This window comes from Varanus komodoensis, unplaced genomic scaffold (assembly GCF_004798865.1).
Source record: "Varanus komodoensis strain SLA01 unplaced genomic scaffold, ASM479886v1 scaffold89, whole genome shotgun sequence".
Classification (NCBI taxonomy): Eukaryota; Metazoa; Chordata; class Lepidosauria; order Squamata; family Varanidae; genus Varanus; species Varanus komodoensis.
The window spans coordinates 1359845-1373095 of record NW_025336587.1 but is presented as its reverse complement, the minus strand read 5'-3'; the positions used below and the strand labels follow the sequence as shown (position 1 = coordinate 1373095).

General features: G+C 49.1%; 1 protein-coding gene across 1 annotated transcript; it reads right to left on the bottom strand.

Moving 5' to 3' along the window:
* Positions 1-870: 870 nt before the first annotated feature.
* Positions 871-8894, bottom strand: LOC123016870 (procathepsin L-like). Its single transcript, XM_044417575.1, has 7 exons — positions 8775-8894; positions 7676-7798; positions 6390-6548; positions 4479-4703; positions 3916-4081; positions 2157-2271; positions 871-967 (listed from the first exon to the last, which is right to left on the bottom strand). The coding sequence occupies exons 1-7, from the start codon at positions 8892-8894 to the stop codon at positions 871-873; spliced, it is 1005 nt and encodes a 334-aa protein (XP_044273510.1).
* Positions 8895-13251: the final 4357 nt, after the last annotated feature.

Here is a 13251-nt window from a genome sequence, read left to right as displayed (position 1 = left end):
GGGGAAATGGGACAGGGAGAGAGACTGTAGAAGGAAAGTAATTTCTAATGCTCTAAGTATGCAAAATAGGGGTTCTGGCACTTCCCTTAAAATTTCCAGTCCTCATAGTTCTGAACAAAGTGTTGATTTGAAAAGGAACACGGAGAGTTACCTTAGACCAGATCGTTATGCTCTGACTGTTAGCAGACCGCCTGAAAATTTGGTTGAGATTGTTTTTTCCCATTGCTTCCTTCCTGAGCCATTTAATTGGCGATCCCAGGACCTGAATTTGAGGCTCTCTGCATTGCACTGCAGGTTTTCTAATCACTGAGCTTTGGTCCCTTCTTTCAAATAACAGAGGAACATGGAAATCCACCTTCTAGCTCTGTCCTGTTTCAGACCAGGATCTTTCCCAGCCTTGCTCCAAAATGCCAAAAAAGTGAAACTGAGACTTTTTATATGCAAAGCAGAGGCTCTACCACTCAGCTATAGCCCTTTCCCTAAAAGTAAAGTAAGGTTCCAGTCCTCATGGTTTTGACTTGTGGGCTAATTTACATAGAACAAATAAGTCAGAGCTTTGGTCTGCCTGACTGGCAAAGGATCTTCAGAGCTCTAACGTGGGGACGTTCCCAGCCCTACCTGGGAAAGTGACCCGACTCTTTTGGCATGCTTTGCTGCTTTAACATCTGGCAGACGGGGACTACAGCTGCATCCTGACCTGGGCCTATATCCCCTCCATATCCCCCAACACACAAGGATCACGGAATGTTCAGAATCTGTCGCCACGCTTCCAATTTTGTCTGGAAATTGCATCTTGGGTCCCTTGGAAAAACAGGTGAGGCTGCAGCCGTCTGACGGTCCAGCTGCAGGATCCAGCCCAGCCCCAGCTGCTTACACAGTGGGATAGCTGGCGCTGTTTGCCACGCCGCACTGATTGCTGCCCTTCAGCAGTCGCATGTAGCCGTCTTCACCCCAGTTCTTTGACCAGCTGTGCAGGAGAGAATATGAAGAAAAATAGGAGGATTGCTTAGGAACTTCTGGCTCTGGGTGCTGCGGGAGCAGGTGCAGAAAGCCATCAGTCAGATATTGTGCTGAAGGGGTGTATGGGGTGTGGGACAGAAGTCCTCCGAGCCACACCAGGAGTGGGGAAGCTTCTGCAGGCATATCCAGCCTTCCAGGACCTCCAAATAACCCTTTCTTCTTCCCCATCTGTCCCCCAGCAATTCTGAAAGTTTCCCCTCCATTTTAAAAGGTCCTAAGACTCAGTTTCTGGCTGTCACACCTTTAAGCTTCAATATGCTGATATAGATATCTGTATACATATTTATGAATGTATATTTAGCCCCACCTCTTTAGCATTTAGCCTCTCCCACTCCCAAAATTCAGCCCTGGAAAGCTTGTTTGAAGACACCCCACTGGCAAAATCAATAGATTTGAGATAATTTCATGCCTCAGCCCTGTTTGTTTTCAGAAAGAAAATAATTGAAGGAGGCTGAAATTTGGAGGCATGGCAATGGTGACAGAACTAACCATGTCTCAGTGGGAGATCATGGCATGTTTACTCTCATTTTAACTGATAGGAGCTTGGTGAGCTTTTCCAGAGTATAATTTTTGAAGTCATTCATTAAAAAAACAGGGCAGCCCCCGAAAGTTGTGCAGGCGGGTCTGGCCAATTAGCATACCTTGCTCCAGAAGCATTCAGTGGGTTCCCTGATCACCTATCCTGACCTGGCCTCTTATGGCGAAACCCTCCACCAGCAATGCAGTGGGCAGTTTGGAATGCATTAACTCATCTCCAGGGAGAACTTTCCAAAATGCAGGCAGCTGCAGGGATCAGGCCAACCAACTAGTTTTTGCAGTACTCATCGCCACTGGGGGATGGTCCTTGCCAGAGCAAATGGGCCTTCACTGTCCATTCAGTGCCAAGCCAACACCCAAATATTTTGCATTATAACAGGAAGCAATACCCTGTTGTTGAAAAAAATACTTTTTTAAACAAAGTCCTGCAGCATCCTTGCTCATTTTAAAAAAGTCCAGGGCTTGCATGGTTCCAGCAGCTGGCTCAGGGACTTGGGACTGCTGTGCTCCCCTCTCCGCTTAACCCCCTCCCCCGCACTTTTCGCATGCTGTGAGTTCACAGCGATGCCACCCCCAAGTTTGCACACAGGGCTTCTCACCTGTTCTTCAGAATCCAGTAACCTGTGCCTTTCCCATTTTCCTGGGAGTCGTTGTAGCCAATGGCAAGCATGGCATGGTTCAACACATCCCCGCCCCAGGTGCTCTGGAAGATTCCTGGGCAGAGGAAAGGTGCAGCCCTTTTAGTATTGGTGTTTAGCAGAGGCAGAGCTGGAGCCCTGGAGCTTTCATCCGGAGCCCCGAATGTCCAGGAGGCCCCTTGCCCCACCACCCTGCAGTCCAGGGTGACTTCCGCTGCCCACACATCCCAGATTAGCTGGCAGTGGGGCATGTGTGCCTCCACTCCAGCCTCCCCCCCTGGAATTTTCTTTCAAGTTTCTTTCCTCCCAAAACCAAATGCCCTCCTCTCCCTCTTATTTACATGCATCCCTTTTTACAGAAAGGGTGTCCTTAGGAGAAAGGATCTTTTAAGGACACTAGGGCCTATGCATATTATCCTGTGCAAATTCACATATGCAAATTGATTTTTTAAATAGACTTGAGCCTCCGACCTCTTCTGTACCAAGCATGACCCCTGCTGACCCTCAGCATTTTTCTTTCCTGACCCTCCACATTCCATGGCCACGGAGCAAACTCAGGTTGGGAGGTGGCCCCTTAAATCTCTCTCTCTCCAATTTTCTTTCTGCAAGCCTCAGTGCTCCCTTGAGGATGCTTCGTTTCCCATTTTGGCTGTTTTGGTAGGCAAAGACTGACTACTGCTGGGGAAGTCCCTGAGGCCCACACAGCTCAGCTGGTGCTCTTCACCCACAGGTGTACCTTCACAATACCCCTGCGAGGGAGGCTAGGCTGAGAGGGCATGCTCACCCAGCAAGCTTCAACAGGGGCAGAGGCAGATCTACTGAAAAGTAGATCTGCCCAACTTAGGTGCAGCCAGAGAGCTTCCCAGAAGCCAACTACTCCAAGCCCCTTCACAAGGCAGGAAATTTAGAGCTAGGTTTCAGGTCTGACACAAGGTGCTGGAGGACACCAAATCCACCCAGAGACACCTCTCCCAGTGCCCACCTGGTTTTCTGACCTTCCTCATCCTGTCTCTCTCTCTGCATGTTCTGAATGTTGTTTTTTAACATTTGAGAGTCCGGAAGGCTGCAAAACCATGGAACCTCCCAGCGTTCTTCGGTTGCATGTTCTGGAAATTCCAATCCCACCCTCAGCTTCCAGATTAGGTTCCTGGCCTCTCAGCCTCCCCAGCTTGCCTTTTGGAAATCAAATGCTTTGTACTCAGTCATGCCTACTGCAACAGGGAAGCTCTCCCTGACTGCCATTTTGCAAGGTTGGGGACCACTGGGAAGGCTCTCCCAGGGGACAGCCACCAGGGCCTGCTTTAAGCAAAGGAAAACCCCCATCATCCCCTTCTAGGCAATGGGTTCCAGGATCCATTAGCACGTTGTCCAGACATTTCTCCTAATGTTCAATGACCAGAATTATCACCCACCCATTCTCAAAGCAACCTTCTCTACCTTAAGGGTTAGAAACTTGCTTTTGTTTTTAAGCACCAAAACAAACAGAACTTCTCAGGAAAAAGAATGATGGGTGCCTTCTCCCACTCAGAAAACTTATTTTATAGGCACACACACAGCACCTTGCTGCGGGTAGGCTGTGACAACTGCTCTTCTTGCATCCTTCCAGAATTACCACCACACGGGTCTGGTGACTTCCTTGCCCAGCTTTTGTGGATGAAAAGAACAAAATCCAATTTTTTATAAGGCTCGCAGGCCTTGTCCTTCCCGGAAGGAACCTCACCTTTCCTGTAGAACTGGAACTGTTTGCTCCGAGAGTCCAGGGCCACCGAAATGGGACCCTTTTGGCCCACGGCTTGCTCCAGGGCCTTTTCGTTCCCCTTCGGGATGCTCTCAATGGAACCACAGGTGGCGGCTACGTCTGCGGGGTCGTAGTGGCACAATTTGTCCTGCACAGAAATGGCAAAGTGGGGTCTTTTGCCCAGAGGGCAGGAAAGGAAGGTCTCGGGGCTGATGCGAGGGGCAGCATGGCCAGACGCCTGTCCAGGGACCACATCCTGACAGGAGTCCCTGCCCTTGCGCCTCTCGGTCACCTCAGCAACCTGCTTGTTCCCCTGCTGATCTGTGCGTTTATTCTTTCCATTCCAGGGACTCAGGACAGCTTACCCAATTCTCTTCCTGTCAGTCTTACCTTCCCAACAGCCCTCCAAGGTAGCTTAGGCTAAAAACGGGCTGCTTCAAAGCTGCCCAAGGAGCTTCACGCCTGAGTGAGGAGTAGAACCCGGGCCTCCCCACTCCCAGTCCAGTGCTCCAACCATTAGGCCACCCTGCATGTTCCCATCGTACCTTCCCCTCGTAGGGGTACAACTGCTCGGAGTTGATGCCCCCATTCTTCTTCACGTAGAGGAAGGCCTGAGAGGCAACTCCACCTCTGCACCCATGGTTGTGCTGCTCCCTTGAGCAGTCTACGAGGTTCTGTTCGCTCAGAGAGACAAGCTTGCCGGTCTTGCGGGCGCGCATCCCTTCTAGGGCTCCGGTGGCACTGAATGCCCAGCAAGACCCACAGCTGCCCTGTGGGAAAGAAAAGCGGCGTGACCTGGGGAGCAAGCTTAGTTCTGAGCCGAAGCCTCGCCTTGCTGCAGAATTGCCCTGTGGCACATCTTAGCCCAGGAGAGAGGCTCCTGCCCCGGGTCCGAGAGCCCAGAGGGCAGAAAAGAAAGCGACCTGCCCCACCCTCCCCATCCCATCAGAGGATGACCCTTACGAGACAGGGAAGCTGTGCAGCCATCTGCCCCAAGCAGGAAGCGCTGCAGCCGAATTAGCAGTGTTTTGGCTAATGGGCCCAAGCAATTCTTCTGCTGCTAACTGAAAAAAGCAAGAAGTGGCACTGGATATGAATGGCTGGTTTTCCAAAGGAAACCTTCCAGCAAACTTCAGAGCCAAGGTGGAGCGAAAGAGGTTCGCTTCTGTTGCAAGGGAAAAAGGAGAAACCTCAGCATTTAACGCTGGTCCTTTACCACTTACACCGACTGCCAACTGAAGTCCAGGCCCAGTTTAAGGTGCTGGTGATGAGCTATAAAGCCCTAAATGGCTTGGGTCCGGGATACCTGAAGGGGCGCTTCCTTCCCGATATGCCCTCCCACCCCTGAGGCAGAGGTCCTTCTCTGGGAGCCCTCCTTGAAAGAGTTTAGAAGGATGATTATCTGGAGGAGGGCGTTCTCTGTGGTGGCACCCCAGTATGTTCCCCAGAGAGGTGTGGCCAGCACCAACACTTTTTTCTTTTTGGCAACAGGCAAAAACTTTTTTTATTTTCCCGTTATTTTAATGTTTAATTGGTTTTAATGTGTTTTATACTGTATGCTGTGCTATTTTAATTTCTATTTTACTTGTTATTTGTTGTAAACTGACCCGAGATGCCAGTAGATGGACGGTTTATAAAAGCTTTAAATAGATAAATAAATAATAAACCAGAAGTCTTCAAAATTTCACATTGGTGGGCAGGTTTGGAATTATGGGAGACCGTCCTGGGGGCTGCCCCCAAAGAGGATTTGCATGTTCATAAAATGGTAGTTCTGCTTTCCACGGCCGCCGCCGCCGGTCACAAAACACGTGTTTCCCAGGGGGCACATGTTTGGGACTAAACAATGTAGGATTTCACTTCTGTAGCACAAAGCCCTTCTTTTGCTTTCCAGCATGCCTGCCTCCCAATTAATAATAATAATTCTGAAGAATTAAAAGAGAGAGCAGAAGAGACAAGCAACCGAGGTCAAGAAAAAGACCTCCAAAAGGCTCAATTCGCTGGCGGAACAAGGAGGGGCGCTGCCAGGTCTGCCCCGCTCGGGCCTGCTGAGTACAGTCCGTGTAATCGAATAGACGAGGCACCCAGGCAGGGGCCACCCTGGCCTCACACATCGTTCTGCAGGGAGCCTGTTTTCAGTACACTCACTAACTGGGAAACTATGAATTGGTGCTTGGACTATATTTTTCTTCCTCCTTCCTAATCCCCTTTCCTTTTGTGTCATGATTTTCAGATCATAAGCCTGATGGAAGGGACTGTCTTAGGATACATCTTAGCAAGCTGTTCTGAGAACCCCTCCTCTTTTTTTTTTTGAAGTGCTGGATAACCAGGCTGAATATACTTAGAGAGAGGCACAGAGGTTGGAGACCCAGGCTTGGATGGGGGCTTAAAACCTAGAGAAGCGCATGACAAAGTAACCCAGCACGAGCCCCCGGCTCGGCAATCAGGTGTGGACTCACCTGGTCTTTCACAGGGGTGACGTAACCTTTGTCACGCCAGTCTACACGCTTGGGAATTTTCAGAGTGGTGGATTCTCGGAACCAGGTGTGGTTGCCGACATCTTGCTCAGCCAGGTCAGGACGAAAGCCATTCATTCTCTGGTTAAACTCTTCGTTGGTCTTGGGTGGAAAAGAGAATTTGCTGAATTTCGAGCAGGAAGCGGGGGATGGGGGGGCAGCAGTGGGAAGAGAACGCAAGCAAGCAAAGGCAAAATGAGAAAGAGGGTGTCCCATTGTAGCCCCCCGGGGCTTGTGGTCATGCCAGCTGCGGATGCGGATGTGGGATAGCCAGGCCAATGGGAACCCTCTGCCGCCGTTGAGTGCAGATCCCACACAGCCCCTCCAGTTCCAAAAATTCTTGAGGATTCTAACCAGGACCCCAAGAGTTAGAATCAATGGTGGGTCTTGCACCCGGCTTCTTTGCAGCCCTCCTGTGTCTTTAGGGGAGCACAGTGCAGGCAACAGGCCTTGCTCCACAAGTTCACATGGCCGGTCTTCAGACTGGCTTGGGCATGACCAAGAAAGACGTGCACCCTCTGCGGGCAACCTCGCCCTCCTTTTGCCCCCAAGGCACGCTGTCTGGGGGTGGGTGAAAGCAGAGCAAAACGTTCATGAGCAATTCCAGCAAAAAGGTGCAGGGGAAAGGGGTTGGTCGAGTTTCTGAGTGTAAAGCAAGAAGCAGTGGCCAGTCATGGGCAAATGGCCAAGAAAAGGATGACGACAAAAGCAGCCTGAATATCCACAGCCCCACATTAAGCTTCCCCACTGCTTCTTCTGGCAACAGGGATGCAATTTCTCTGGAGCTCAGTTCTGGTGCAGAGACTGACACTTTTTGCACCCCAGGAAGAGGCTCCTCCAAACCAATTTGGCAGGGGAATCTCTCTTCGGGCCTCCCTATGTTTTCGGGTGCCTGATGCTCCATGCATCGTTCAGAAAATTCCAGTTCCAAACTGACTTCCAAAGTGCCTACAACTCCAGACAGCTGGGACTTGTATATCCTTCTCTCTTAAATTTGCATCTCAGTCATTGTTCTCTTAGAGCTTACACAACCCCCCATTCTCCATTTTATCCTCACAACAACCCTAGGAGGTAGGCTCTTCCAAGAGCCTGTTACTGAGCATCACCACCATGGGGGGGCTTGAACCCAACCGCCTAAGTCCTACCCCATGAGCAGTGCAAAGAAACGTAGCTGGGTCAAGCAGACGGGCTCGCAGCAAAGTCCATGGCCCCAGCCAGGGTCCCCTTACCTGGTCACCAAAGTGGTTCATGCCCAGCCAGTAGGTGTGTTTCCCCAGGTCAGCCTCATGGTTATGCTTCTCAATCAGATGCAGGTTTTCCTCCCATACTGCTCTGCGGAAAACCTCTTCCCCCTGCAAAGTAGGCACTTGGTGCAAAAAGACCAGTTCCACCGTTCCCTGACAGAGCCCTTTTAAGTCAAGAGCAGGAAAGCTGCAACCCCTCCACCCATCAGCCACAGCCAGCATGGCTCAATGGATGGGGTGATAGACAGTGCAATTCAGCAACACAACCCCCAGCCCTGGTGTAAGTGGTAAGAGGTTTCCCTGGCCCTTGCAATGCGGGGAAGATGGTTTTGCAGGTTTGGGCTGGAAGGATGGGAGTTGTAGTGCAATGCATCTGGAGGCCTCAGGGATGGGGAAGGCTGAGCCCACAGGAATTTTGTGATACCCCTTGACTCAATTATTTCTACATTATTCACCGAGTCCTTGATGAGCGTTTTATCTGAATGGGTTTGTTACGGAATGGATAGATGCATTTTCAGCAGGGATGCGGAACCGTGTGTGGCCCGTCCAGGCCACGGGGTTCCACTGTGCAGGTCACAGAGGAGGTTGTGCGCATATGAATTAATGGCTACTCCAGATGCAGGCCAATACCTTTCCGCCATGCTGGGAAAGCCGGGGCCAGAATCCAGCGCACAGACAAGAAACAGTTTGACTCCCCTTATTTTATAAAATAAAATAAAATTTTAGCAATAAACAGCATTCACCCAGCCAAGATTCCTCTTGGCTTAGTGATTTTATTTTTATGTCAGGAAATAGAAATTTGGCAAATCATCCTCATTTTATCTAATTATTTTGTGCTTGTTGGACTGTAAACAAGGTGTTTGATCAATATACATTGATTAACTGATTATCCTTCCAAGAAAATGGCACTCAGGGTAGCTTGAGGAATGAAATGCGAAATTTGAAAAAATATCCCATCTGTTTAAAGTTGTTCTAAAGTAAGCATATTTCCCACTGAGGCCTTTAAAACATTGCAGGGGTGATCTGTGCATGCTCAGGAGCCCTCCGCTCTAGGGCCTCCCCCATTATGCAGAGACAAACTCACCTCCAGGTACTCTTTTGTGTGGGCACTCTTCCAGTCCCGCCACAATTCCTCCACAGCTGGATCTTGCAAAGTCTTCCCACAGGCCAGGCAGGTCAACACCAGCAGGGAGCAAAAGGACATGTTCGTCACCTAGAAGATGAAACATCCCCGCGGCCATTGCGGCAGGTGCAGCTCCTCCACCCAGTGCACTGCCTCTGGCTGCATGCAGGTAACACAACACCTCCACCCAGGCATCACCTACAGCCGTGAGAAGCCACGGGCATCACAAGCTGCCACACATCCGCAGAGGTCCAGCCACGCAGACATCCTCTGCAAGATCTGGAAAAACCAGGCATCTCTGTTCAGCCCAGATTGCTGGGTTCACCCAGGCACCAGCAATGGATTGTTGGTGCTGTTGGTCGCGAAGTCGTGTCGACCCATTGTGACCTCCAGGCCCTCCCGTCCCCCACCACCCCCCAGAATCCACGCAAGCTCACGCCCACTGCTTCAGCGACTCCATCCAGCCGCCTCATCCTCTGCTGTGGATACTGCCCCGCAAAGAACCCTCACAAGCCAACATCCATTGCGTGATGGCACCCCTGGAAGGGAGCCCGGGTAGCCAAACCGGCTGCATTCAGGACCATGGGAGACCGCCAGCTCTTGCCTCCAGGAAGCCCATCCGGGCAAGTGGGAGCCCAGCCTGGCTCCAGACGTTGGCCAGAGAGGGACCCAATGCAGGGAGCTTTAGCACCTGTACCTGGCAGAAGGAAACCCCTCAAGAGATTCAACATGAAAAGCAGGTGCCTGGACTTCATTCCTTTTTCCTCTTCCCAATCCTTTCCCACCTGGCTTTGACATTGCAGCCCTGAATGTAGGGACTTCCTTATGATTAATCTTTTCACGCCTCCCCTCCATCAAAAAACAGGTAAAAATGCTGTATATGAGCATTCCTGCTTTCTAGCACTAAGTTATTCAAATAAAGAATTGAGACAGTTCCTGTCTTGCTCATACGGTACCTTAGATAAATTCCTTAGATGAGTTTGCATATCAAAGAGGCAACAAAAGATCAGAATGACAAATCCCTTTGATTCTTTTATAGGACAGGACTTGACTTTTCAACCCCCAATTCCTCTCTAAATTTAACCAAGTTTGCATCATTTCCTGAGAAATGATACCAGTATTTCTGAAAGCCGTCTACATAAAGGTCTTTGAAGTATCGGTGTATGCCTAGTGATGTCAAATCCACATCCTTAATGTGGTGGTTGTGTGAGTGCTAGACACCTAACCACATCCTCTAGGTTGCAGTCCACTTAATATTTTACTAATTTTAATCTCATTCCTGGGGATGCTCAAGCTTTGAAAGGCCAAGCGCCTTCTCTGAAACTGACTGTGTCCCCTGATTCAACAGAATAAAAATGGGCCTGGAATGTAAAAGCCAATCAGTTAAAAACTCACCAATGATTGTGTTGGGAAAATTTGGATAAATCTTGTCAGAAAAACATTACTTCTGTGTGCTTTTTGCATTGTGGGATCAAATCCTGTACTTCTCAAACCAAGCTAAGTCACTGTTTCAAATGGCCTTCCTCCCCGCCCCCCCCCCCACCCGCTCCTTTCTCTCACCTTTAGCTGTAAGCTACAGTAGACAGGCCATTTAGTCCAAATAAACATTGTAAATAATTATTGTTGTAATTCAGTTTTACAAGGAAGTATCTTCCTAGCCCAGGGCTTCATATGCACTGGTCATTCAGAATGTTTAGAGTCTAGATAGGGGTCTGAGCTTATCATGAATAGTTTCTCAGTAGCTTGAATTTACATGTCTAAGCAGACCTGGAGATGGGTTCAAGTTACACAACTAAAGTGTCAATGCACTGCAATTAGAACTATTGTAATCTCATTGTTACAGTGTGATTGACTGACCTTCCTTCATCTGTTCTGTATGTGATGACCTCAGAACCTTATTGTAATCTCTGCAGTCTGTCATCAGTTGCCATTCTGTACCTATAAATGCCCTGTAATGGTATTGAAGCTTTGCAGCAGAGTTCACCTCTGCGTACTCGGTAATGCATTATCGTGAGTGTACCGCGGGAACCTTGGGTTAATACAATAAAGCTTAGATGGTCTGGACACTTGATCTTTCCCACGAAACCAAGTTTTATTTCCTCTCCTCAAATTGAGATTCTGGGATTCTGACAATTGAGACATAGCAATGGCAGGATGCCTGAGAAATCTTCTAGGACTGAGAAAACCCAGCTACCTGCCCCACATCCTGCCCTTCCTCAGTGACCCCGTCTGGAGCCCATGCAAGCAGAAATGAGCCCCAGGAGATTTAAATCTCTGCGGATTGGTAATTCGTCATCCACTTTTGCTCCTTCAACGCGAGGCACCTTCATGCCAGTGCTTGTATTTTTCTGGGTTTTCATGGTCTTCTCACAAGAGGCTGTTACTTAGCAGGCTGGCCTGGTAACTTCCACCTTTCAGCTAAGATGTCTTCTCTCGTGCCCAGCAGCTCCCAGCTCTCAGCCAGGTCTGCACAGGAACAACTTGTAAAACCTGAATCCACCTGGGAGAGAGCCTATAAAAGCAAGCAGGCGGATGAAGGAATGATCCCCTCAGACCTCTAGAGGGTTGCATAGCAGAGACTCAGTCCTTCATATTATTATTATTATTATTATTATTATTATTATTATTATTATTATTATTATAACATTTCTATGCCGCCCCTTGCCGAAACCTCGGGGCGGCTTACAACATGATAAAATATCCCTCCTTTTTTCCTCATTGAGAAACCCGGACAGCTCACATAATCCTTCTGCTCTGTTTTATCCACACAACAACCCTGCAGGGTAGGTTAGGCTGTAAGTCTGCCACTGCCCCAAAAGGATCCAAGAAGCTTCATGGCTGAATGGGGACTAGAACCCAGGTCTGCCAGCTCCCAGTCCATCATGCTAGCCGCTACACATATGGGACTATTACTTCTATCATCCCCAGCACAGACCTGCTAACTGAGGAGATGGAAACTGCCATGCAGTACACCCAAGGGGCACCAGGTTGGGGATGGCTGAGGCTCTCCTGACAGTTTGATGGGCACTGCACTCCAGCACATGTGGGGAGCACCAAAGTGCAGAAGGCTGGTTCTGAAAGCATTTCCCAAGGAAAAGCCAGCATCCCAGGCTGACGCTGGTCACTTATTCCAGCTGCTCCTTATTCCAGAAGTCCAAGCCAACTGATCAGAGGGCTGGAGGGGGGATCCTCTTAGAGCAACAGGAATTCGGGAGCAAAGAAACTCAGGAGTGGCTATTCCATTTCAACCTGGTCAGGCTGTCAGGTTTCTGCAAGAGTCCATCTTGCTTTCCTGACCTTGGGAGAGAAAAGTTTGCTGCTTGCCAAGCAAAATCTTGGAGAGTTTTGCTTGGCAAGCAGCAAAACTCTGAGGAAGGGCTTGGCTCTGCAGCTGGACATTTTCTGGGCATGGAAAAGATCCTGGGTTCAAGATACGGGGCTGCCACTCATGTCTGAGTTTGCAAACAGCAGTTTTCCACACAGGGCACGGTCTCTCGGTTTGAGGCAATTCTCGGCACCCTGCGCTTGACTCAGAGAAGCTGACTTCTTACTGGAAATGCAGGAGGGCATCAGAAGAAAGAGCTGCAGACTCTGAGGATGAATCATCCTTTTTCATCCCCCCCACACACTCTCATTTTCATTATCCAGCTTTCCGGGTTGCCAATTTCTATTACCTATCATTGCCTCTGTGCCTTTAGAGCTGAGGGTTCTGGACAGACAGCCGGACATGCCATCTTCCAAGTAACTCCATTCCATTTCCCCTTCTGATTTTTTATGGCTGCTAGGAAGGTTGGGAGTTGTAGGATTTTTCTTCTAAAATGTATAGGACTGTGCCCTTAGAAGTTTGTGACATGTTGCAGGAGCAGGGCGGGGGGGTGGGGGAGGTGTTCACTCCCCTGACTTGCCTCTCCAAAAGTTTTTAGACCTATACAAATCTACCCCTTTCATATTTGTCAGTGTTGGATACATGACACCATGTGATAAAAATGATCTCTTGCAATTGTTCACCTGTTGATTTATAAGAAATTGCTCTTAAATGCACATTTTTTTCCTGGTTACTTAGCCAGCCAGTTCCCAGCACCGCTGGTGCTATTTGGCACCACAAAACCTGTAAGAACCAGTTGAAATCTGCTTCCCACCCACCCCGCAACCCTCCGGATCTTCTCTCAAGACATGCATGTCCAAATGTAGAAACGGCACAGGAAGCAGCCTGATGTGAGAAGCATTTGAAAAGAAATCTAAGATGACATTTTGGGGGTATGTTTCTTGATCTTTTAGACTGATTAGATGAAGTCTGTTATTTATGACAGGCAGCCCAATGGGAAATACAAACCAGAAGATGAATCTTTGTGGTTGTGCGAAGCTGTTTTGTTTCTACCATTAACATGACAACACCAGATTATACCAAATTAAGTAAATATTGCAAAGTCCTAAAAAG

Bases quoted from the DNA above. Each gene is read 5' to 3' on its own strand.
- LOC123016870 (XM_044417575.1), bottom strand. From the start codon at position 8,894: ATGTCCTTTTGCTCCCTGCTGGTGTTGACCTGCCTGGCCTGTGGGAAG. The intron at 7,799-8,774 runs GTGAGTTTGTCT...CCTACTTTGCAG, and splicing joins ACACAAAAGAGTACCTGGAG to GGGGAAGAGGTTTTCCGCAG. The intron at 4,704-6,389 runs GTGAGTCCACAC...TCTTTCCCACAG, and splicing joins TCACCCCTGTGAAAGACCAG to GGCAGCTGTGGGTCTTGCTG.